General features: G+C 51.7%; 2 protein-coding genes across 4 annotated transcripts; one reads left to right on the forward strand and one right to left on the reverse strand.

The window, feature by feature from the left end:
* The first annotated feature begins 469 nt into the window (after positions 1-469).
* Positions 470-18,240, forward strand: LOC143790644 (uncharacterized). Its single transcript, XM_077279155.1, has 9 exons — positions 470-523; positions 720-778; positions 3,152-3,314; positions 4,215-4,398; positions 4,488-4,643; positions 16,735-16,883; positions 17,343-17,419; positions 17,710-17,906; positions 18,140-18,240. The coding sequence occupies exons 1-9, from the start codon at positions 470-472 to the stop codon at positions 18,238-18,240; spliced, it is 1,140 nt and encodes a 379-aa protein (XP_077135270.1).
* Positions 18,241-19,824: 1,584 nt separating this feature from the next.
* LOC143790642 (uncharacterized) lies at positions 19,825-24,624 on the reverse strand. Of its 3 annotated transcripts, none has more exons than XR_013219759.1 (6): positions 24,477-24,624; positions 23,508-23,665; positions 22,198-22,322; positions 21,982-22,116; positions 21,133-21,307; positions 19,825-20,731 (listed from the first exon to the last, which is right to left on the reverse strand). XR_013219759.1 is itself a non-coding variant. In XM_077279150.1 (6 exons), the coding sequence occupies exons 5-6, from the start codon at positions 21,200-21,202 to the stop codon at positions 19,916-19,918; spliced, it is 873 nt and encodes a 290-aa protein (XP_077135265.1). In that variant the 5' UTR covers positions 21,203-21,307; positions 21,982-22,116; positions 22,198-22,322; positions 23,508-23,665; positions 24,477-24,624; the 3' UTR covers positions 19,825-19,915. The 3 variants fall into 3 exon arrangements, 2 of the variants coding, with proteins under 2 accessions (XP_077135265.1, XP_077135267.1); XM_077279150.1 differs by having other exon boundaries at positions 19,825-20,718; XM_077279152.1 differs by lacking the exon at positions 24,477-24,624 and adding an exon at positions 24,192-24,449 and having other exon boundaries at positions 19,825-20,718.
* Between the last annotated feature and the right edge of the window lie 646 nt (positions 24,625-25,270).

Consider the following 25,270-nt stretch of genomic DNA (forward strand, 5'->3'; position numbering starts at 1 on the left):
ATAAACTTTACAAACCAATATGTACAACTAAGGCTACTTTCACACTTCCGTCGGTACGGGGCCGTCGCAAACTGTCGGACGTTGTGCTAAATTTAGCACAACGTGGGCATTCGCTGCCCATTGTGATGAGCGGGGAGGAGGGGGCAGAGTTCCAGCCACGCTTGCGCGGTCAGAAATGGCAGACAAATCGCACAAAAAAATGTTACACTGAACTTTTTTTGTGCATCGCGTCCGCCAAAACACGACGGATCTGTCGCATGACTGATGCGACGTGTGCCCATCCGTTGCTAATACAAGTCTATGGGCACAAAAACGCATCCTGCAAGCACATTTGCAGGATCCGTTTTTTGCCCATAACGACGGATTGCGACGGAGCCCAGAAGACGGAAATGTGAAAGTAGCCTAAGCCACGTTAGCGATATGTAACAAAAAGCACAGGAGTGACGGCTTCCCCAACACAGCCCCCAACATGCAGCCTCACGAGAGCGACATCCCCACCTCCCAACACAGGAGAATTACAAATGTAAAGAAAATCCAGCTTCTTGGAAATTGCTACATTTATTGGAATAGAGATAAAAAATGAAAACGTGCTAAATTGCAGAGACAGCATAGAAACGCGCATTTCAGACACACATGGCCTCGTGTTGCTATGCTCTCTGCAAATTAACACATTTTCATTTTTCATCTCTTTTCCACTAAATTGTTTCATTTCCTATCAGCTGGACTTTCTTCAGATTTTATTTACATTTGGTCCCAGGGACTCTGCTTCTGAGCTCCGGTAAGCTGTTTTTTTTCTATTCTGTGTACACGGGAGTTACATCACCCCATTCACTTTACAGCAAACCAGTATGTATGATCCCCCCCACAACCCCTCATCATCCTCCCATCCCCAACACAGCCCCTCATCATCCCCCACACACGGCCCCTCATCATCCTTCCATTCCCCACAGCCCCTCATCATCCCCCCACACACGGCCCCTCATCATCCTTCCATTCCCCACAGCCCCTCATCATCTTCCTTTTGCTCAATTGACACCAACCCCTTTCCACATTACATCCTCAGCGCATCACACCGAGTCCTGATCCCAATTCCCTTGTACAAGGGTCCACGGTGCAGCCCTTCGGTCTTCTCCTCACTCGGCTCCATGCTGCAGCCCCTCGGTCCTCTCCTCACACGGCTCCATGCTGCAGCCCCTCGGTCCTCTCCTCACACGGCTCCATGCTGCAGCCCCTCGGTCCTCTCCTCACACGGCTCCATGCTGCAGCCCCTCGGTCCTCTCCTCACACGGCTCCGTGCTGCAGCCCCTCGGTCCTCTCCTCACACGGCTCCGTGCTGCGGCTCCTCGGTCCTCTCCTCACACGGCTCCATGCTGCGGCCCCTCGGTCCTCTCCTCACACGGCTCCATGCTGCGGCCCCTCGGTCCTCTCCTCACACGGCTCCATGCTGCGGCCCCTCGGTCCTCTCCTCACACGGCTCCGTGTTGTGGCTCCTCGGTCCTCTCCTCACACGGCTCCATGCTGCAGCTCCTCGATCCTCTCCTCACACGGCTCCGTGCTGCGGCCCCTCGGTCCTCTCCTCACACGGCTCCGTGCTGCGGCCCCTCGGTCCTCTCCTCACACGGCTCCATGCTGCGGCCCCTCGGTCCTCTCCTCACACGGCTCCATGCTGCGGCCCCTCGGTCCTCTCCTCACACGGCTCCGTGCTGTGGCTCCTCGGTCCTCTCCTCACACGGCTCCATGCTGCAGCTCCTCGATCCTCTCCTCACACGGCTCCGTGCTGCGGCCCCTCGGTCCTCTCCTCACACGGCTCCGTGCTGCGGCCCCTCGGTCCTCTCCTCACACGACTCCATGCTGCAGCTCCTCGGTCCTCTCCTCACACGACTCCATGCTGCAGCCCCTCGGTCCTCTCCTCACAGGGCTCCATGCTGCAGCCCCTCGGTCCTCTCCTCACACGGCTCCATGCTGCAGCCCCTCGGTCCTCTCCTCACACGGCTCCATGCTGCAGCTCCTCGGTCCTCTCTTCACACGACTCCATGCTGCAGCCCCTCGGTCCTCTCCTCACAGGGCTCCATGCTGCAGCTCCTCGGTCCTCTCCTCACACGGCTCCATGCTGCAGCCCCTCGGTCCTCTCCTCACACGACTCCATGCTGCAGCCCCTCGGTCCTCTCCTCACACTGGCTCCGTGCTGCGGCCCCTCGGTCCTCTCCTCACACGGCTCCATGCCGCAGCCCCTCGGTCCTCTCCTCACACGGCTCCATGCTGCAGCCCCTCGGTCCTCTCCTCACACGGCTCCATGCTGCAGGTCCTCTCCTCACACGGCTCCATGCTGCAGCTCCTCGGTCCTCTCTTTACACGACTCCATGCTGCAGCCCCTCGGTCCTCTCCTCACAGGGCTCCATGCTGCAGCTCCTCGGTCCTCTCCTCACACGGCTCCATGCTGCAGCCCCTCGGTCCTCTCCTCACACGACTCCATGCTGCAGCCCCTCGGTCCTCTCCTCACACTGGCTCCGTGCTGCGGCCCCTCGGTCCTCTCCTCACACGGCTCCATGCCGCAGCCCCTCGGTCCTCTCCTCACACGGCTCCATGCTGCAGCCCCTCGGTCCTCTCCTCACACGACTCCATGCTGCAGCCCCTCGGTCCTCTCCTCACACTGGCTCCGTGCTGCGGCCCCTCGGTCCTCTCCTCACACGGCTCCATGCCGCAGCCCCTCGGTCCTCTCCTCACACTGGCTCCGTGCTGCAGCCCCTCGGTCCTCTCCTCACACGGCTCCATGCTGCAGCCCCTCGGTCCTCTCCTCACACGGCTCCATGCTGCGGCCCCTCGGTCCTCTCCTCACACGGCTCCATGCTGCAGCTCCTCGGTCCTCTCCTCACACGGCTCCATGCTGCAGCCCCTCGGTCCTCTCCTCACACGGCTCCGTGCTGCAGCCCCTCGGTCCTCTCCTCACACGGCTCCATGCTGCAGCTCCTCGGTCCTCTCCTCACATGGCTCCATGCTGCAGCTCCTCGGTCCTCTCCTCACACGGCTCCATGCTGCGGCCCCTCGGTCCTCTGCTCACACGGCTCCATGCTGCGGCCCCTTGGTCCTCTCCTCACACGGCTCCGTGCTGCAGCCCCTCGGTCCTCTCCTCACTTCTCTTCTTCTCCACCAGCAGCTTCCTGTTATCGGATCTTCATTGGACTGAAGGAGGCTCCGCCCTTTCCGGTGATGTCATGATCCAAGGAATCACTCCTCCCCCTCAAGAAATCAACTCCAGTGTAGACGCTGCCATGTTGGTACACCCAGGCCGGTTCACCTTGTTACCGAATACCGAGGTGTGAATGGCGTTTTCTGTGCGTTACTTTGCTGGAGACCAATTCATTGTACAATCAGCCGGACCGTGTTCTGCATCATGGCGCCGAGTGCGCGGTCCCTGCCCCCCCCCCCCCAGAGTGCGGTCCCTGCCCCCCCCCCCCAGAGTGCGGTCCCTGCCCCCCCCCCCCAGAGTGCGGTCCCTGCCCCCCCCCAGAGTGCGCGGTCCCTGCCCCCCCCCCAGAGTGTGGTCCCTGCCCCCCCCCCAGAGTGCACGGTCGCTGCCCCCCCCCCCCAGAGTGCGGTCCCTGCCCCCCCCCCCAGAGTGCGGTCCCTGCCCCCCCCCCCAGAGTGCGGTCCCTGCCCCCCCCCCAGAGTGCGGTCCCTGCCCCCCCCCCCCCAGAGTGCGGTCCCTGCCCTCCCCCCCCAGAGTGCGCGGTCGCCGCCCTCCCCCCCCCCCCAGTGTACGGCTGCCCGTAGTGACTGTGAGCACAACATGGCGCGCTGTCTCCCCCGCCGGGATTGTGGTCGCCCTAATGTCAGTGGGCCGGGAGCTGCTCCTGGTACAGGCGGATGCCGGCAGTGTAGCACAGCTGACCTCTGCAGCTCCTGAGGCCGCGCCCGACGTGTCCATGATTTGTTTATTCTACAATTCTTATTTTTAGGGCTAAACCTCGGTCTCTCGGGCTCACACAACTCACTTGTTGCTTCATTTATTTTTTGTTTTTTAATTGAGCAAAACCCCCCTAATATTTCCATCTTCTTGTGTGTGTTACCTTTGGCCACTAGATGGCGGCACATACACTGCAGGCGGATTACCCGCTCGCTTTACTGCCTGCTGTGACAGCATTTCTTTTGTGTTTATGATCCCAGTTTCGGTCTTCACGTGGCCCCGACGTTCTGCTCTCCTATTTGTATTGCAGGAGCCTCGACGTGCAGGTTACACACTTCTCTTTCCACCTGTTGCAAGGCCCAAAACATCCGGTGGAGAATCTCCTGATAGACAACCTCACTCAGCGTGGCTCAGCTGTCCCCGGGACCGCAGCCGGCAGCTCCGGGTGGAGTTACAGTTGGATCGAGCCTGTCACATCGGCTACATTGATATAGGTGCCGCAGTTGGAGCAGATCTTGGTGTTCCAGCTTGTGTGTGACTGGGTGTCTCTGCTCTCATGTGTTGTGTCCGCCCCCGTGAACAGGAAACAGTGGTTCGGCCTTCCTACAGATCGACGTGGGACGTTCCATCTGGACTCTGGATAAGGGGTTCACCACTCTCCTCCCCACGACCACGCTGATGCCACCGGCAGACGCCAGACTGATGAAGAACCACAGAGGGGTCCGGATGTTCAAAGAGGGTAAAGGAAAATGGTGACAACAGCTCTAGATGTGGCTGGTGCAGAAAATGTAATTTTTTATTTATTGCAGCTTTAGGTGTGACTGTAGTACAGCAACATGTAAAAGTTTGTGCACCCCTGGTCAAAATTACTGTTATTGTGAACAGTGCTGGCCAAAAGACACGAGAGCTCCTCACAATGCATGGAGGTCTCCACCCTAAGTCTAACACCCAAAGATTGTACGCCAGCAGAAAGGAGGGTGGTCGAGGCCTGATAAGCATCCAAGCCACCATCACGGATGAAACCAGGAGTATCCAGGAATACAGCAGGAGAATGGCTCCAAACGATGAGATGCTGAGAGAGCCTAAGGCAGCAACAGATCTGGAAGGAGCAGGACCATGAAGCACCATGGCAAGACAAGCCGCTGCATGGGACGTACCATCGACAGATAATGGAGGCGGCTGACATGGAGAAATCCTACCAATGGCTGGAGAAAGCTGGACTCCGAGACAGAGGCACTGATCATAGCGGCAAAAGAGCGAGCACCAAGGACCAGATCCATAGAAGCCGGAATCTACAAGACAAGACCCAAGGTGCAGACTATGCAAAGAAACCTCAGAAATCGTCCAACACACAATGGCAGGATGCGAAATGCAGGAACAGCGTCTACCGAACGCCACAACCAAGGAGCGGGAACTGTATACAGGAACATCTGCACAGCGTATGGGCTAAGTCCAGGTGGGAGACCCCAGAGAAATGGTGGAGAATGAAGGGGCTAAAATCCTGTGGGATCTAAAGATCCAGATGGATAAGCAGGTGTTGGCTAACCAACCAGACGTGATAGTAGACAAGGAGCAGAGGACAGCAATGATAATAGATGAGGCAGCAACATCAGAAAGAAGGAATATGAGAAGCTGGAGAAACACCAGGGCCTCAGAGGAGAACTGGAGAAGGTGTGGAGGCAACAGTGATTCCAGTGGTGATCGTAGCACGTGGAGCAGTGACCCCTAAGAGGAAGGATGGCTGCAACAGATCCCAGGAGCAACATCTGAGCTCTGTCCAGAAAAGCGCAATGCTGGGAACAGCTAAGATCCTGCGCAGAACCCTCAAACTCCCAGGAGGACTCGAGAATGAGGAAGGACAACAAAGACCACCCCCATTTGGGGTGAGAAGGAAAATTCTATCTATCTATCTATATCTCGTATGTACTTGAGTATAAGCCAACACTGGGAAAACTTATTGACTCGAGTATAAGCCTGGGATGTGAAATGCAGCAGCTACTGGTAAATGTCAAAAATAAAAATAGATACCAATAAAAGTAAAATTAATTGAGACATCAGTAGGTTAAGTGTTTTTGAATGTCCATATTAAATCAGGAGCCCCATATAATGCTCCATACAGTTCATGATGGCCCCATAAGATGCTCCATATTAAAATATGCCCCATACAATGCTGCACAAATGTGGATTATGGCCCCATAAGATGCTCCATACAGACATTTGCCCCATATGCTGTTGCTGCGATTAAAAGAATAAAAAAATCGCATACTCACCTCTCAGGCCCTCGGCACTTGCTATATTCACCTGCTCCCCATTCCACCGCCGACCGCCGCTGTGTCTTCCCCATCCTGTGCACTGATGTTCAGGCAGAGGGCGGCGCGCACTAATTGCGTCACCGCACCCTCTGACCTGAGTGTCAGTGTAGAGGAGGCAGCGGCGCCGACGGTGGAACGGGGAGCAGGTGAATATAGCGCACTGCGTTATATCACCTGCTCCTGGCGCGGTCCCTGCACGTCTGTACCCCGGCAGCTTCTTCCTGTAGTGAGCTTTCACATGGTACCCCTCATTACAGTAATGAATATGCGGCTCCACCCCTATGGGAGTGGAGTCGGGTCCATATTCATTACTGTAGTGAGCGGTACCATGTGACCGCTCACTACAGAAACAAGCTGTCGGGGGGGAAAAAAACGTGCAGGGACCGTGCCAGGAGCAGTATTATTACAAAGCTCCGCTCCCCCTCCCCTGCCGACCCTTGGGTATGACTCGAGTATAAGCCGAGAGGGTTACTTTCAGCCAAAAAAAGTGGGCTGAAAATCTCGGCTTATACTCGAGTATATACAGTAATTTCATCTTTTAGATTTTCAAAATTACTTAAAGGACAACTGGCTGATGCCAAGGTTTGTGCACCCTTGGATATATGTGTGCTCAGATAACTTTGACCCAGGTTTCAGACCTTAATTAGCCTGTTAAGGTTATGGCTTCTTCACTATAATTGTTAGGAAAGGCCGATGATGGAAATTTCCCAGCTTTATAAAAACCCAGCCTCCTCTAACCAAAAAACAGCAGCTTTGAATTCTTCTAAGCGGCTGCCTAGCATTCTGAAAAGGAAAATGGTGGAGCCCACAAAGCAGGAGAAGGCTATAAGAAGATAGAAAAGCGTTTCCATGTTGCCTTTTCCTCATTTAGTAATGTAGTTAAAAAATGGCAGTTACCAGAAACAGTGGAGGTCAAGATAAGGTCTGGAAGACCAAGGAAAATTTCATCAAGAGCTGCTCATAGGATTGGTAGAGAAGCAAATCAGAACTCCCACTTGGCTGCAAAAGACCTTCAGAAAGATTGAGCAGACTCTGGAGTTGTGGTACATTGTTCTACTGTTCAGAGACACCTGCACAAATATGACCTTCATGGAAGAGTCATCAGGGGAAAACCTCTCCTGCATCCAATCAATGGAATTCAGCTTTAGAAGTCTGCAAAGAACATCTAAACAAGCCTGATGCATTTTGGAAACAAGTCCTGTGGACCGATGAGGATAAAATAGAACTCTGTGGCCACAATGATAAAAGGTGGAGAAAAAAGGGCACAGAATGTCAGGAAAATAACATCTCGCCAACCATTAAGCATGGGGGAGGATCATTCTTTGCACTGTGTTGCAGCCAATAGCTTGGGGAAAATTTCAAGGGTAGAGTGAAGAATGGATTCAATGAAATTTCAACAAATTCTTGAAAAAAACATCTGTAAAAAAGCTGAAGGTGAAAAGAGGAAGAGGATGGCTGCTACATATGGAGAATGGTCCTAAACACACGTCACAATCCACAATAGACCTGAAAAGGGGCAAACTGAAGGTTTTACAATGGCCCTCACAGTCCCCTGATCTCAGCATCATTGAAAATCTGTGGCGAAACCTCAAAATAGCAGAGGAAGCAAAACGCCCCAGGAATCTCACAGAACTGGAGGAATTCTACAAGGAAGAACGGAGGAAAATCCCTCACACAAGAACTGAAAGACTCGTGTCTGGATACAGAAAGCGTTTACAGGCTGATACTTGTACTAACCATGCAGGGTGCACAAACTTTTTCATCTGCTCATTTTCCTTTTTGTAATTTTTAAAATGTAAACGATGAAAAAAATATATATTTTTATTGCCTAAAACACCAAGGAGAGGCGACATCTGTAACTTTAGGCCTTTTACAGATCATTTCATCTTCAGCTCTCTTCACTGTTCACAATAACAGTGATTCTGACCAGCAGGGGATAAACGGTTACATGCCACTGTAGATGTGAGTGGAGCATAATGTGTGAATTTACAGACTGCAGCTCTGGAGGTGGCTGGAGTATATGCATATTTTCAGTGGATGCAGCTCTGGAGGTGGCTGGAGTATATGAATATTATCTGTGGATGCAGCCCTGGAGGTGGCTGGAGGGCAGGTGCCCACAATCAGTCACACCCTGCTAGAAGCAGCACCTGTCTTGTGAGCTCCAGCACTTCCAGCAGGAGGCCCAGAGTCTGCCTCTCTTCTCCCCAGGGAGAGGCAGGCTTCCTGGGAGGCCGGCATGGCTTCCCAGGCTTCTGTTCCCCGGTCTGTGCCGGCGGGGGACAGAGAGCAGCAGCAGCAGCAACCGGCCCAAGAGGGACTGAGGAGGTCAGGACGGGTGAAGAAAACCTTACCCACCTACTCCAACCCTGAGACGGCTCATCGTCCGCCCAGAGAGGGAGACAGGGGCACCCCAGGCCCCAGGAAGGAGAGCCCAGGAACATCCTGGGGGGAGAGGAGCTCCGGCGAGTCCACGAGTACCTTCTCCTCCCGAGTGGTCGCCATGCTACGTGAGTATGAGGACGCCGGCAAAGCACTGACCGGGCTGAAGGAGAAGCTGCAGGAGGCACGGATCCTGAACACCCGAGCCTCTAGCAAGGAGAAACCCGTGACCTCCCAGAGGTTGAGAGCCCTCAGAGATGAGGTGGCCCGGTTAGTGCTCCTCCGGGAGGGGATTGAGAAAAGCGCAGGTCCCTTCCTGGAGAGGTTTAAGAACCAGCGGCGGTTCTCAGAAATGAAGGGGTTAAATACCTCAGGAGAGCCGCCAGCCGGCGTCCTAAGCGACGAGGAGGAGGAGGACGACGAGGTGGCTGTGACTGGAGTCCTACAAGCTGGAACCAGCCGGGAGAGTGAGTCGCAGAGCCGACAACAGGGAAGCGGCCTCCGGGCACGGCAGAGGACTCCGACAGCACAGGCTGGAGCGTCAGCGGAGGAAGAGGAGGGCGGTCTGCTACAGGAGATCCGACAGCTGGAGTCTCCAGTGAACCTGGACCGCTTCTCCTTTGGTGAGGACGAGCCAGCAGAGGAAACAAAGAAGAGGAAGAAGAAAACGAAGGAGACCGCACGGGAGGTGGTGAGTTACAGATATGTACTGATGGATGATGTTACACCTACCACCTCCTGTGTAAACCCCACCAAACCTAAAGGCACGGGCTCTGCAGTGGGTCCGGGGCATAGGCAAGGTGGGGAGAGGAGGAGGACGTCCGGCGGTGCTGCCGTCTGTGCGGGGAACAGTGCAGGGGGCGAGGCTGTGGAGGTACTCACGGCGCCGGACATAGGGGACCCCGAGGAGTTTCCCTCCCTGCCCTCTGCGGCTAAGCCGGTTATCACCGGGGCTGAGGGGGGCGAGGGGGATGTCCACGCCGTTGCGAAAGGGGGACGGTGTGGGCAGACTCCATCCCTGCTCGCTACGGCTGAGCCGGCCGACGCCGGGGCTGTGGGGGGCAGGTCCGAGAAACTTGGTGCGGCGAAAGGGGGGCGCACTGTTGTGACAGGGGCGCAGTGCGCCTCAACAGAGAAGAGGCACGTGGCTGCAATAGGGGAGCAGCGAGTCCAAAAAGGAAAAAAAAAGCAGGAAACATCATCTGCAGGGAACACTGGGCGCCCTGCTGCGACGGGAGGACAGATTGCTCCAGCACCCAAATGTGACACCGGGACCCCGAAGGCTGTGGGTGCGGGGCAGGCGGCGCCCCCCAACAAGCAGCAGGCCCAGAATAATAAAATAGAAACTGCTGCAGTAGGGGGGCAAGGCGCTCCAGAGACACAACAGAGAGCCAGCACCAATCAAGGGAAAACAGGTGTGGTGCTGCACCCCTCCCCCGGTCCAGCAGGTGTGAGTGCAAAGAAGCCAGCAGACACAAGTGAGGAGAAAATGGATGTTACTGTGGAAGGTGCAGAGAACAGTTTTACAAATAGTGGTGTGAATACTGGAAAAAAAGTGACGGGAAGTGGTGGCAATGGTAAGAAGAATGAAAGCAGCTGTGCAGGAAATGATGGGAGTAGTAGTGGAGTGAATGATGGGAGTAGTGGTGGAGTGAATGGTGGGAATAGTGGTGGAATGAATGATGGGAGCAGTGGTGGAGTAAATGATGGGAGTAGTGATGTTGCAAATGATGGGAGTAGTAGTGGAGTGAATGATAGCAGTAGTGATGTTGCAAATGATGGGAATAGTGGTGGTGGTGGAGTGAATGAGGAGAACATTACTGGTGTTGGTGGAGGGGAAGCAGGTAGTGGTCCCGCTGCCTCCCCAGCGGTGGCGGGGTCTTCAGCCCCAAGCTATTCAGGAGCTGTCACTGCTGGGGGTAGTAGTGCGCCCTTGTCTGGTGACCCTGAGGATGGTGACTTGCAACAGCGCTTCCTGGACGCCCTGAGGAGAGGGGAGAGTTCCATCAATGTAGAGGGGAGGGAGGTTGATCTGTCTTTCTGGATAGAGAGACACGGTCTTTCCGCCTTCCGAGATAGAGGGGCAGAGACTGTCTGGTCTCTGCCGACACCGGGGCAGAGGAGTAACCGTAGGAACGTGGCCCGTCTCCAGTGGGTAAGCAAGGATGCCTGTCCTGATCGGTCAAAGGTTGCTGAGCTCCTGCTGGGGATGGGCTTCGTGGCATATGACATCTTTGCCTTGATCCATCCCTATGGGACCTCCTACTTCGATGTCAGCTTCGTGAGACCGGAGGGCCTTGAGCTTTTCTGGTCTCGCCATGAGCTGGCTCGGGGTCGCCCCGAATGGCAGGGTTTCCTCGCTGAAGCAATATCCCGCCAGAACTCGGTCAGGAAGGTGACCGTTTTGACCAGTAACGAGTCACTTTCCTGTGTCGACATCTCCACCTGGGTTGGACGATATGGCGACATCATCGGTATTCCCGAGAAGACCCTCGATGAGCATGGTATCTGGTCAGGAGCCTGGACCTTCATGGTGAAATTGAAGGTTTCAGGAAACACCGTTACCCATATCCCTTCCTCAACATTTTTGGGGAGGGACAGGATCTTGATTTTCTACCGGGGGCAGCCTAAGGTCTGTCACAGGTGCGGCAGCCCCACACACTTCAGTGCGCAGTGTACCACCCAGAAATGCGCACTGTGTGGGGACCTCGGCCATCTCGCTGCTACCTGTGGCAGGATTAGGTGTAACCTGTGTGGTGACCTCGGTCACCCGTTCAGTCGCTGTCCGCGTTCCTTTGCCAATGCGGTCCTGAAAGCGGCGAGTGCGGGACAGGCGAAAGCCGGGACTAATCTCGCCGGTGAAGGGACCAGCAGAGGCGGAGGAGGCAGGGAACCGGTGAGGAGCAGGCTGCCGCCATCCAATATCAGGCGGCAGCAGCAGCGCCGTGGGAACAGGGGGCAGGGAGTAATGACCCTAAACTCTGACCCGGGTGCTTCACTTGCAGCTGAGGATCCTAAAGACGGCGAATTGAGCGAGGAAGTCAAGAGACTTGAAAGGGAGGAGCAAAAGGACGCCATGTCTGCCCAGGAACCTTCATCCGGTGACAGTCTGGATGAGGGAGAGGGGGAGTGGTCACAGCAAAAGAAAAAGGGTAACAGGAAAACAACTAAGGATAAGAGGGGGTCCGGGCCTCGAGCCTCCTCCTTGGAGTGCGACCCCTCTGACTCCGTAGCCCTGATCCAGGTGCCATTGGAAGGTCCAGCCGCCCCCCCTCTGGTGGATCTCTCTAACCGGTTCCGGGCCCTCCAGGACTCCCCTCCAGAGGGGGGCGATGGGGACCCGGGGCCGGAGGTTGCGGACAACGTTGTTGGGGCTCAGGAGGTCGCTGGGTCTTCTTCTCAGGGGGCAAATACAAAGCCTTCTGGGAGGGGGACTACCTCAGGACCACCAGACAAGGGCCAGAGTGTATGTAAGGAGAGAATGGATGAGTCTGTTTGTCTTAAGCGAACTAAAAACTCATCATTGTCAGAGGAAGAGGGTGAAACTGTTGGAGGTGGGAAGAAAAAGGCTATCTAATTCAATCAATCATGATGGCGGCACCCACCCCGTTGACGCTGGCAACCATTAATGTTGCCAGCATAAAGTCAGATGTGGCAAGGTACACGGCCTTTCATTTTCTCGGCCAACTTGACGCCGACATTTTGTTTTTGCAGGAGACCAGGTTGACCGACCTATCAACCATGCATAAAGCAAGGCGGGAGTGGAGGCACGGGCCCTCCTACTGGTCTCTTGCGGCCGAGCCGTATAGCGGGGTGGCGGTCCTTTTTAAGACCGCAGCGGTTGAATGCAGACGATTGATCGAGTTAGAAATGGGGAGATGCTTGATCCTAGATGTCTCCATGGGGGGACAGGAGCTTCGGCTCATTAACATCTACGGTCCCCAGTCCAAGTGGGACCGCAAGTGTCTCTTCATGAAGATCAAACCTTTCTTATTTTCGAGTCGGCAGGTGGTCTTTGGAGGGGATTTCAACAACGTCACGAGACCCTGTGATAGAGGAGGTTCCGGAGACCGGCTGGCTTACGATTGCGTCGCGCTAAATAGGATAGTAAGTGAGGCACGCCTGGTGGATGTCCACATCCGGCACAACACAGGCCACGCGGGGTTCACCTTTTTTAGAGGTAGTCAGTGCAGGTCTAGGTTAGACAGGTTTTATTTGAAGGAGGATGCCGTCTCCTCGCCTTTGTCGGTTGTGGAGGTGGAATTTTCCGATCACTGTTTGATTATGTTTTCTCTGAGCGTTACAGAGACTCCTCGGATGGGAAGAGGTTATTGGAAGCTGAATTCGTCACTCCTTGAGGAAGAAGCTGTAAGACGGTCCTTTGAGGAATTTCTTCAGAGCCAGGTACCGCTGCTGGGCCTAAGTAACACTAAGTCTGAGTGGTGGGAGATGTTCAAACATCGGGTGGCGAGATTCTTCCGGCAACTCTCGAACCTCAGAAGCCTGAACAGGGATCGCCTGTATCAGAGCCTGAGGAGGAAACTCGAGCAACTGGTCTCGACTGGGGGTAGCCGCGAGGCGATCTCCAGTGTGAAATCCTTGCTAAAGAGGTGTCAGTACGATAGGCACGCATCTTTGGTTTTTGAGAGGGACTACGGGAAGTACTACTCGCCCGACCCTTACAGAAGCTGCAAGATGTCAGTGAATAGTAAGATAGTGACAGGGCTGATGGACAGTACGGGATCCCTGAGAAGGTCCAGATCAGGGATCTTGGAGGTCGTCAGTTCATACTACTCGCACCTCTTGGGAAGGAAGGAACTGGATCGTGACAGGATGTCGGCTTTCCTGGCTGAAGCTGTTCCTGAGCCAGGGGCTGACCTCTCGCTTGGCGGTTTGGCAGAAGCGATCAAAGAAGAGGAAGTGAGACTGGCGATCGATGGGCTCCGGCCCAAAAAATCGCCAGGTCCGGATGGCTTAACGTCCGAGTTCTTTAAGACCTTTAGGGACTCCTTGGTCCCCCTCTTGACTCAGGTGTTTAATGAGTGTCTCTCCTCGGGCACTCTGCCGAGATCATTAAGGAGGTTGGCTTTGATCATTTTGTCAAAGGGTAAGGATCCGTCACGCATTGAGAATTGGCGTCCCATATCACTTCTCAATGTGGACAGGAAGGTTTTGGCTAAGATACTCTTCAATAGGCTGGTGAAGTTTGCACCGCGGCTCCTTTCGGAGGCCCAGCACTGTTGCGTTCCTGGCCGTAGCACTTTCAGTGCTGTTCTGGGTGTCCGAGAGGCCGTGGAGCAAGGCAGGGCGGGCCTTTGGAAGGGGTTCTTGCTGACCCTGGATCAGGCAAAAGCCTTTGATCGGGTCAACCACGAGTACCTCTGGTCCACTCTTTTGAGGTATGGTCTGCCTGGAGGGTTTGTGGACTGGCTTAAGACCTTGTACGCAGGGGCTGAGACTTTCGCTCTGGTAAACGGGTGGATTGGACAACCTTTCGGGGTGGGATCTGGTGTCCGCCAGGGCTGCCCTCTTAGTCCTTTGCTTTACGCGTTTGCGATCGATCCCTTCCTCAGAAGGGTTGATTGTGGACCGTTGGCGGGGGTGAGGATGGGCGGGTTGGCGCCAGAGGCTATCCTGAGGGTAGTGGCCTACGCGGACGACGTTACTGTCTTTGTTTCTTCGCAAGAGGAGGCGATGGTGGTGATGTCAGAAGTGGAGAGCTACTCGGAGGCATCCGGGTCCAAGGTCAACCAGGACAAGTGTGAGAGTCTCTGGCTGGGAGGCGGGGATCCCACGTTTGATCTTACGGACACCCTCCCCGAACCCCAAGAACATGCCAAAGTCCTAGGCATCGAATTTGGCCAGGGTGATTACCCCACGAAAAACTGGGAAGGCAGAATCAAGGGTGTCGTCCAAAAAGTGGACCAATGGAAGGGTTGGTCTTTGACCCTGAGTGAAAGGGTTGACCTGTGCAAAGCTTTCCTGCTCCCCTTGTTAATCTACCTGGGCAGCGTCTGTGTCTTGCCGGAGCCTCTCTGGACACGGGTCTACAGTCTGTTCTTCCAGATGTTATGGGGGAATAGACTAAACCTAGTCAAACGGGAGGTCACTTATCGCACGAGGAGACTAGGGGGGTTGAATATGGTAAACCCCGTGGTGTTTCTAGTGAACACCTTTTTGAAAGTTAACGTGGCAAACCTCTGGAAAGAGAGGGCTCCTCCGTGGGTATTCTCCTGCAAAGGATGGTTTCAGCCTTTCTTCCAGGAATGGGAGACAGGGGGAAGATTGAAGGATCTTCGCACACCGCACGGGCATCTCCCGGCTTATGTTACCCCGGTTCTGAAAATGATGCGCCGGTGGGGTCTGGGAATGTGGGAAGTGAGGTCCCTCCCGAGGAAACTCCTCGACATGCGGGTCTTGCTTTCGCATTTTCAGAGACCATTGGTCCTCAGGGACTGCCCGAGTCGGGATCTAGAGGTTGGGTTAAGTTTGTTAAATTCTAGTAGGATCCCCAAGAAGTATTGGGACTTGACTTGGCGCTGCTTCCAAGGTAAGTTGTATGTGAGGGACAATTTGAAGCACAGGAGCTCCGTGGACAGGAATTGTCCCCGTGAGGATTGCGCTACCATGCTGGAAAGCATGGAGCACTTCCTGCTTCATTGTCCCTTTAATACAGAGGTGTACAACAGGGTGGGCGCTTCCATTGGTTGGCCGCGGCTGGCCACTCTGTCCTATGCCGAGTGGGCCTATGGAGCGTTCAGAGACCTCGGGAGAAGGGACCGAGCCACTTTATTCTTAGTCAGCGCAGTGGTCAGGTACTTCACGTGGAACGCACGAGTTTTAGTTACGACGCAGAGTAAAATCCTCCGTGTAGATGAAGTTGGTAGCAGCATCCTAGGTGCCCTGGTGAAGGTGCGTTCTCTGGAGTGCGAAAGACTGGGTGCCCGGAGGGCGGCCCATCTCTGGAGGGGTTTCTCCTTCGGGGTGCCTTAGTCCGTTAGCGCTCCTATATCCTGGTGGTGGGCTGATATCTTTACACCCTAGATTTTTGTTTTGTATCTCTGTTCCTTGAATAGAAGGTTTGCAGGCATCGAACTTGAGCCTTGGGTGGTGAGTATGTAGGTTGTGTTCTGTGATGTTGGTTTATGTATATATTGTATATAGTGTATTGTATATATTGTATATAGTGTGTATAATAGAGGGTCTTAGTTAGGTTGGGCGGGGGGATTGGGGGGTTCAACGGCGGTGATAAGAGACTGATCTGGCCTGGCCCAGGCCCCGCCTGGGGAAAAACTTTGGGGCCTGATCCTAGCTCGGATAATTCCTGAACTTTGTGGCCAGAGCTGGATCAGGGGTGGCGGGATAGTTAGAGTAGCTGTGTGTATATTAATATATTAAAAAAGGAAAAAAAAATAGTAAAAAGAGAAAAAAAAAAAATAAAAAAATGTGTTAATGTTAATCTTGTACACTGTATTGTATTTAGGTGGGGTGAATGTGGTGGTGTAAGGGGGGGGCTGTAAGGTAAGGCAGTGGGACCGGTAGGGTTTTGTTGTGTTTGCAGTGTTGTATAATGTTCGGTTTAGTATAATGTGTTTATAGTGTATATATGTATATAATATTGTATATAGGACGGTGTGAATGTAGTTGGGGTTGTATATAGTAGTATGAATGAAGCTGGGCCGGGGGTCTTATATGATTTTATACTATTTATTATGTAAAATTTTTACAGGGGTCATGAACTTTCTCCATTTTGGTTTCATTTCTGGTTTATTTCTTTGTGATTTTTGTCGTTTGTTGTCGTCTGATTGGAGCTTTGTTCTTATGTTTTGTTCTGTGGTGTTTTATTTGTACTGTATCTTGGTTATTGTCATGTAAAGTATTTTTATTTTATTTAATAAAAGACCTGGAGTATATGAATATTTTCTGTGGATGCAGCTCCGGAGGTGGCTGGAGTATATGAATATTATCTGTGGATGCAGCTCTGGTGACTGGAGTATATGAATATTTTCTGTGGATGCAGCTCTGGTGGTGGCTGGAGTATATGAATAATTTCTGTGGATGCAGCTCCGGAGGTGACTGGAGTGTGTGCTGCTCTGGGGGGACTGCAGGTTTTTCTGTAGAGCAGACTCCCCTCGGCAGGAGACTTCCTCGCAGGAGCCGCCCTGGAGAAGTGGGACCGTGTCACCTGCACGCAGCCCTTCAACAAGCAGGAGCAGTTCGGTCTGTCGTTCATCCGCGTCCTCTCCACCCCGGATGAAGAGGATGAGGAGCGGCTCGAAGGCTCTGGGGTACGTCGTGTGGTGTAGGAAGGACGACCCGGCTACTTCCCTCATTAATGACATCATGGAACTACATCTCCCAGCATGCCTTTTGTTTCCAGAGGGGCTGACACATCTGACCCCGGATGATGGATCTCCCTCCGTAGGAGGAGACTGAATCCACTGCAGGGGACTGTAGATCCTCCGTCCCCCTCCGTTGTGCTCTCAGCAGCGGCCCCCCTCCGTTGTGCTCTCGGCAGCGGCCCCCCTCCGTTGTGCTCTCGGCGGCGGCCCCCCTCCGCTGTGCTCTCGGCAGCGGCCCCCCTCCGTTGTGCTCTCGGCAGCGGCCCCCCTCCGTTGTGCTCTCGGCAGCGGCCACCCTCCGTTGTGCTCTCGGCAGCGGCCACCCTCCGTTGTGCTCTCGGCAGCGCTGCCGTTAGTCGAGCTCCAGGCCGTCTGTTACCCATCACTGCTCTTTTTCCCTTACAGGGCGGCCGCTCCTGTCCAGTCTCTCCCCTACACTCCGGAGAGCAGCCCACCCTGGACGCTCAGGACCCCGAGGCCCGGTACGTACCCGCTGGGCGCATTCTCACCCGCTCCTGGGATCTCGCGGTCTGTGGGTGCAGTCAGCAGCGTCCCTTCTGGTGCTCTGTCCCTCCACCATTCTTTACACTGCAGCTCTTCTACAGTGTTGTACAGCCGGACTCATTGATCTCAGGTTCGTTGCTTTGCTGGAGAGGGCGGTTACTGCACCTTTGGTCTGAGCTCTGATTAATCTCAGCCACCTGCGAGCTGTTATTTCTGGGGGTCCTGGGATTTAATCCTCTGCCCCCTCATGTCGTGTCTGTACCTGTAGGAGTCAGAAGCTGCGAGACAAGCTGCAGAGCGTGGCCTCCCCTCCCCCGGCCTCCATGAGCCGCTCCGCGCGCATGCTTCTGCTGTCTGCAGCCAAGTCCCGAAAACACCGCCCTCCAATTACTGCCGTTCCGAGCCCCTCCATCCCGCCATGTGGGGACCGTGGCAGCCAGCAGGGGGACAGCCCGGTGTCCTCCGGTAAGTATCCGCCTGTGGAGGACTGACATCTGGGGGATCAGTGGGACCCCCACAACACCTTTCTGGCACATTAGATCAGAAGGGAACGGCCCCTTTAAATTCAGACATTTTTGCAAACTTCTGTTTTCCCGCTGCAGTGACCCCATCACAGCTCCCACCTCCCGGCTTTTATACAGGGGTCTGCCCGATCATTTACGTTACCGTAACCCTCCATTTTCTGGCTGCTCCCGCAGGATCTTGTCCCGAGACCCCCATGACGAGACTCCACCCATCAAAGAAGGAACACGAGACCCCTAATTGCCGACTGAAAATGGAGGAGGCCCGAAGAAGGTAGGACGTCTCCAGAGACCCCTAGGGCTCTAACACCCCCAATGTGACAAGCTCCTAAAGGGGTCTCCATCCACAGCACGTCACCTCCCCGGCCCCCCGTACTGTCCGGGTGTTCACACATCAGTCATAGGACGTAATTCATGGCTTCCCCCATAGCTCTGTTCTGACGGAGAATCTCGGGATCTTTGGGGGTCCGGGCGATTAGGGGCTGATTACAATATAAGAAATAGGAAGGACTGGTGGCGCTGATGTGGCTAATAAGCCCAATGTTTAAGCACATAATTATTTTTGGATCTTTTATTGATAACAATTCTATAATATAATTCAGCTCCTAATATAATTCACCCCCATAGGCAGCTTCTATAGTATAATGCAACCTCATAGGCAGCCTCTATAGCATAATGCACCCGCCATAGGCAGACTCTAAAGTGTAATGCACCCCCCATAGTCAGACTCCATAGTATAATGCACCCCCCGTAGGCAGACTCTATAGTATAATGTACCTCCCATAAGGAGACTATAGTATAATGCAGCCCCTAATATAATGCACCCCCATAGGCACCCTCTATAGCATAATGCACCCGCCATAGGCAGCCTCTATAGGCAGACTCTATAGTATAATGCACCCCCATAGGCCGACTCAGTAGTATAATGCATCCCCCATAGGCAGACTCTATAGTATAATGCAGACTCTATAGTGTAAGGCAGCCCCTAATATAATGCCCCCCCCCCCATAGGCAGCCTCTATAGTATAATGTAGGCCCATAGGCAGCCTCTATAGTATAATGCACCCCCACAGGCAGCCTTTATAGTATAATGCAGCCCCAAACGCAGCCTTTATAGTATAATGCATCCCATAGGCAGCCTCTATAATATAATGCACCGCCACAGGCAGCCTCTATAGTATAATTCAGCCCCTAATATAATGCACCTCCAAAGGCAGCTTCTATAATATAATGCACCCCCTAGTATAATGTAATATAATGCTCCCCCATAGGCAGCCTCTATAGTATAACGCAGCCTCTATAGTATAATGCAGCCCCTAATATAATGCACCCCCATAGGCAGCCTCTATAGTGTAATGCAGCCCCTAATATAATGCACCCCCATAGGCAGCCTCTATAGTATAATGCAGCCCCTAATATAATGCACCCCCATAGGCAGCCTCTATAGTGTAATGCAGCCCCTAATATAATGCACCCCCATAGGCAGCCTCTATAGTGTAATGCAGCCCCATATATATGGACACTCACGTGCAGCATAGTAAATCAGATTAGAAGTAGTACAATAGATTTAGTGCTTGTTTTGTAATTGGAGCAAACTGTCCACAGATTTAATAGAGGTGTTGCCCCAGAAATTGCAGAACGGATAATGGCAAGTATGGGGACCACTAGAGCTAAATGGATTCTGTAATGCAGTGGCGGACATATCACTGATGTAGTTTAGAAAATTCCGGAAATGATGCATAAATAGGTAAAAAGTAGTTGCATCGTGTGACTGTTCCTCTATAAATGTATCAATATGGCCGTACACGAAGAAACTCCTGGTAACATAGAAAACTGAAAAAATGGAGTGCTGACTTCATAAGTATAAAAAACATATACATTTTATTTAGTAAAAATCATTAATAAAGGAAATAAATATATATTGGGGATGGATACACGAGCACATGTTGGGATTTATGCTCTTCTCTGTCTGTTCTGTTGGAAACAGTTTTGGCGGCAGTAAGGACAGTAGCGGTTTTGGCGGAGCCATGGTGTAATGCAGCTCTGATGAAAAAGATGTCGGCAGGGCAGCACAATAAGCTGCTCACCTACTTCATAATCACCTAGGCATATGGCACAAGAAGGAATCTCCTCCTGGCCTGTGGCGCTCCTGGTAGGAAGGCGTTCTATTTGCCGTATCCTTGTCATTCCTCTCCGCCGTCCTCTCCTCCGCAGGGGTGCAGCCTGCGGTGGGGTTGTATCCTCAACTGAATCTAATCCGGCCTGATTCTCAGCATCTGTGCCCACGGATGGTGGAATAAAATTTGGCTGAGGATCGGCCCCGGAGGTGGTTGCCGCTTCATTTCCACCACTCCTGTTATTGCTGCTGCTCGGTAGTGACGCATCAGCAGAACTGTGACGGTCAGGGAGCGTGGTCGGTGGTAAAGCCTCCGCAGGCCTGAGATTGTCAGGGAGCGTGGTCGGTGGTAAAGCTTCCGCAGGCCTGAGATTGTCAGGGAGCGTGGTCGGTGGTAAAGCCTCCGCAGGCCTGAGATTGTCAGGGCGCGTGGTCGGTGGTAAAGGCTCAGGAGAGATGGGACGGTCAGGTAGCGGCCTATGTGGCGAACGGCTCCTGTGTCTGGTCTCCTCTCGTACTGAGCGCCTGGATGGGTCTCTAACTCTTCTTCTCTCTGGAGAAGGTAAATAATCTCTGTCATCTTCAATCCTTCCTCCTCTTGTCTGAGACGACCTGAGTCTTCCGATCACAGGGCTCTGATCTGAAGGGAAAAACTCATGTATTATAATGACAGAAAATATCATAAATGACAGGTACAAATGTGTCTATCATCTATTATCTATCTATTATCTATCTATTATTTCTCTATAAATTTTTACTGGGCCGGGACACCGCTCTGCACACACCCAAGAATAATCTAAGCACGTTGACCCCTGTTGTGAGCGATGTGTGCTGGTCTGAGGGTCCGGACCCCACCGATCGTCACTACTACAATACCCAGAGTTATTAGTTTAGTTCCCCGTCTAACATTGTCCCCAGTATACAGGCAGAAATATTTCTAACTCCTCTTATGGAAAGAACTAGAGAGTGGAACCTGTTGTTACTGGGGTGACGACAAAAAGACCCCGGTATAATCCCCCCACACACACCCCTTACATTGTAAAGGTTCACTTACTTCGGTTTTCTGGCCGGTTCATCCATGCAATGTTGTCCATGATCAGCTGCCTCAATTCCCGAGAACTCATGGTTTCTCCTCAAAAGTGTTCAGTAACGTGCTCTTCCGGCGCACAATAGTCGCAGATCTCACAGCGCAGAGCAACACGCAGAAGTCACTCAGTGTGCGAGAAGTCCTGCAGAATAATCCACAAATGGAAAAAAGTTATAGGACAATAAACAGCAAAAGCCAAAAAGTAGTGACCATAAGTAGTATGGAAGGACGAGAAGATGAAGCCGCAAAACATCGAGAAAGTGTTTACATGGGAACTGCCCGGCAACAAATTGTATAAATCACTAGTATAAGTGATTATAAGAAACTTTGTAACATATGATATCAGAGAAATCGTCTTTAATCTATTCTTATGGGTCAATTCCTCCACTTTCCCGTCTCCTGAGCTCATTAACTCTGAATAACCTCCTGTAATCCGTCTTGCTCTGCACAGAGATTTCACAAGTTAGGAGGCAGAGGAGGAGCACTGCCAGGAGGAAGCACAGAATCATTGTCCTGCAGGATTCTAGCAGGTACATTAGCTTATACCAGAGCTGGATTCACAGCTACAATGCTCAGTACTGATATATAATTTCCTCCATGGCTCTGTGCTACCTAAGGTAAGAGGTAAAATACTTTTTTTGCGGGAGACACTGATTCAAAGACAAATGCAAATTAGAGATAGTGACTGTAGGGTGAAAATTGTAGAACAATACAAAATACCATACAAGCCATATAATGGCCGGAAATGGCGCTATTCCTCACATCATGTTCACACATTGCAACTTAGACTTCAATGTTACAGAAAAGTATCGTTACCTTCTAACTACTTTACTCTTCTTGTAAATCCAAGAAATGTGATGTCACTAGTAGTGCTACAGAATTCAGCTGGGATCTTAGTAATCGACAGGGATCTTCTTGTCAAGATTTCAGCTCTGTAGTCGTTTATCAACCCTAAAAGGAACAATAGATCGGTCAGATTTTATTCTTTTATTTTTAGGCAGGAAATGTTTGTTATGACCTCAGAATACTTACAGTAATATCTGGTGAATTCCCGATGGAAATAAGATTCCTAATCCAGAACAAAGTTTACACTTGGAGTTTTCAACGCTCAACAAGTAAAACTTTGAGAACCTTCCAGCAGTAGAGAATTATTCCACCTGTAGTATAAGGAACAGATGAGTTTTACCATTTTATTCCTCAGTTCTGTGTGTAGAGCCCAGGTCGGACTGGCCATGGGCGTGGGGAGCAGTGAATATTAATTTCTCTTTAGCAGCGGGCACAGGCTTTAGCCGCAGCAGTCGTCTCCTTCCTCCTGTCGCCTGCTGCTCCACCGCTGCTGCCCCCAGCATGTGCCGCATTCAACTGTATCGGCATCATAGGTGCAATAATAGAGGAGAGGGCATCAGATGATACTCCCTGCTCCATTATTGCCCTCTGCCTCTGCCACAGCCGGTGCGTGATGACGTCACCTCATACTGTGTGCCGGGCAGATGGCAGTGCAGCTGCTGAGACTGGAGCAGAGTCTGGAACCGCGGGGGAATGAGGAGGAGAGGTGAGGATTGTGGGATATATATATATATATATATATATATATATATATATATATATATATATCAGTTAGTACTGGTGGCCATAAGACTGTAGGACTGTGGGGCTGTATTATATTCTATGGAGAGGCTACATTATATTCTATGGAGGGGCTGCATTATATTATATGAGGGGGCTACATTATATTCTATGGGAGTTTGCATTATACCCTATGAAGGGGCAGCATTTTACTCTATGGGGGGCTGCAATATAGTATTTGAGGGGGCTACATTATATTCTTTAAGGGGACTGCATTATACCCTATGAAGGGGCTGCATTTTACTCTATGAGGGGGCTGCATTATTCTATTTGAGGGCTGCATTATATTCTACGAGGGGGCTACATTATTTTATTTAAGGGGGCTACATTATACTCTATGGGAGGGGATGCATTATACTCTATGAGGGGGCTGCATTATATTTTATGAGGGGAGCTACATATTTTATGAGGGGGGGGCTACATTATACTCTGACACAAGTTTTATTTCAGATCTAAACCAAATAATTTTCAGCTTTAGGCCATGTTCACATGCTCAGTATTTGGTCAGTATTTTCCAGCAGTAAGAACTGCCTTAATGGCACCAGACACCCGACAATCAGCCAACAAGTAGCCGAATGATAGTGGTTAAATGCGGGAGGTTGTCAGGTGCAATTCTGGCCTAACTCAGTGGTCGGTGCTGACAGCCGTGGTCCGGCCTCCTCCACTTATCTAATTAGTGTAAGAAGATGGACCCTGGCGGCAGCCATTATACTCACTCTACAGATGTCCGGCTCTGCGGGGTCCTGTGCACGCTGATGTTCTCTTCTCAGCTTATGTAGGTGGTGACTGATGTCCCCTCTGTGGTCCTGGACCAGACAGCCAGGAGCTGACGTCCCCTCTGTGGTCCTGGACCAGACAGAGTCAGGAGGGAGATCTGAAGGGGAGAAGATAACATTGGAGCCATATTACACAGTGCTATAATCCCTGGTGCAGCCCGCCCTGCCCCATACAGGTAGAGCGCTGGCTGCCATTATTATTACTACTATTTATTAATAAAGGAAATCTCCCCTCCTCCCCCTGTAAATTGCTGGACACTGATATTTGCTCCCTGGTTTTCTCGCGGCCATTCCTACTCTTATATCCGGCCACTGAGGACTGGATTTGTTTCATGAATTGTAAATAAAAATATTCATGAAAATGTTTTTTCTGTTGTATTGTGCCGTGATTTGTGCCGGACGAGTTACTCATCAAAACATCGCATGTTCCCCATCATGGTATCAGTAAAAACGACAGCTCAGGGTGCAAAAAATAATCCTTCACCCAACCCCAAATCACGAAAAAAGAAACCGCTACGGGTGTCAGAAAATGGCAACAAACGCAAAAAGTGTTTTCATACAAAATTCAAGAATACATGAAAAAATAATGAGAAGAAAGCTTCTAGTTAGAACCTGAAGACCCACCTCTTCCGACAAGCCTACAACCTGCAGTAACCACCGATCGACCAAACCGCTGCATGACCAGCTCTATCCTCGCCTACTGTATTCTCACCCATCCCTTGTAGATTGTGAGCCCTCGCGGGCAGGGTCCTCACTCCTCCTGTACCAGTTGTGACTTGTATTGTTCAAGACTATTGTACTTGTTTTTATTATGTATACCCCGCCTCACATGTAAAACGCCATGGAAAAAATGGCGCTATAACAATAAATAATAATAGTTTCATAAATAACAACACAAAACAGATTTACCTCCAGATGTAGAAGTCCTCAGTCAGTGATCTTCAGGAAAATCCAGAAGTATCCTCTAATACAGTTTCGCTATTCCACAAGTAAATCGCAAGTAAAGCGCTAATCTCACAAGGAGAAGATCTAGGTACAGTGTTGTCAGGAGACAGACATATACCAAGTCTGAGCCAGTGAGATGGAACCGAGGGTTTTTAAGGTTCCGCTCTATTGTGACATCATCACTCACCTGTGTGACATCACTGCCCGCTTCCATATAAGGTAAGAGATGATGTCACAATGCAGCGGAATAACCAATACTTTTTCTCTCACTATCGGCCTCTTATAAAGCAGCTGATAATGATGGAGGCAGAAATAGGGATGAATGAAATAACATCCTGGCAATTTCCAGGTGTTAGATTACAGCCGGTGGTTACAGAGGTTTGGCTGAGCTTTTCCCATTTCCAATTCTCATCATATGACATTATAACACATTTACTCTTTTCTGACAGTTTCTTTTATCTTCTCATTCTCTCTATAAAGATACATTGAACTATATAATCTGATGCTCAGGATAAAGTCTTCAAGCATTTGGTGTCATTATTGGATTTTCTCACATTTCCACTGATAGGGGGCAGTGTTCTGGGATTTGTGTGATCATGTGATTCCAGGCCGACCATCACCAGGACCTCATGTCCTCATACAGTCTATTGGATGGATGATAACGTTAGTCAAAGGGGCATTTCCATGATAGAAGTGATGACAGGACATGTGCTAATATGTTTGTAAAACGATCGACAAACACAAATTCGGCACAAATG

The sequence above is a fragment of the Ranitomeya variabilis genome, unplaced genomic scaffold (genome assembly GCF_051348905.1).
Source record: "Ranitomeya variabilis isolate aRanVar5 unplaced genomic scaffold, aRanVar5.hap1 Scaffold_500, whole genome shotgun sequence".
NCBI lineage: Eukaryota > Metazoa > Chordata > Amphibia > Anura > Dendrobatidae > Ranitomeya > Ranitomeya variabilis.

What these genes read in the sequence shown, in the direction of transcription:
- LOC143790642 (XM_077279150.1), bottom strand. Translation starts at nt 21,202, where the DNA reads ATGAGTTCTCGGGAATTGAGGCAGCTGATCATGGACAACATTGCATGG. An exon ending in GAACCGGCCAGAAAACCGAA is followed by an intron (nt 20,719 to 21,132) that starts GTAAGTGAACCT and finishes TTTTCCCTTCAG; the next exon opens with ATCAGAGCCCTGTGATCGGA.
- LOC143790644 (XM_077279155.1), top strand. Translation starts at nt 470, where the DNA reads ATGCAGCCTCACGAGAGCGACATCCCCACCTCCCAACACAGGAGAATT. An exon ending in GACTCTGCTTCTGAGCTCCG is followed by an intron (nt 779 to 3,151) that starts GTAAGCTGTTTT and finishes CTTCTCCACCAG; the next exon opens with CAGCTTCCTGTTATCGGATC. An exon ending in GGTCCGGATGTTCAAAGAGG is followed by an intron (nt 4,644 to 16,734) that starts GTAAAGGAAAAT and finishes TCCCCTCGGCAG; the next exon opens with GAGACTTCCTCGCAGGAGCC.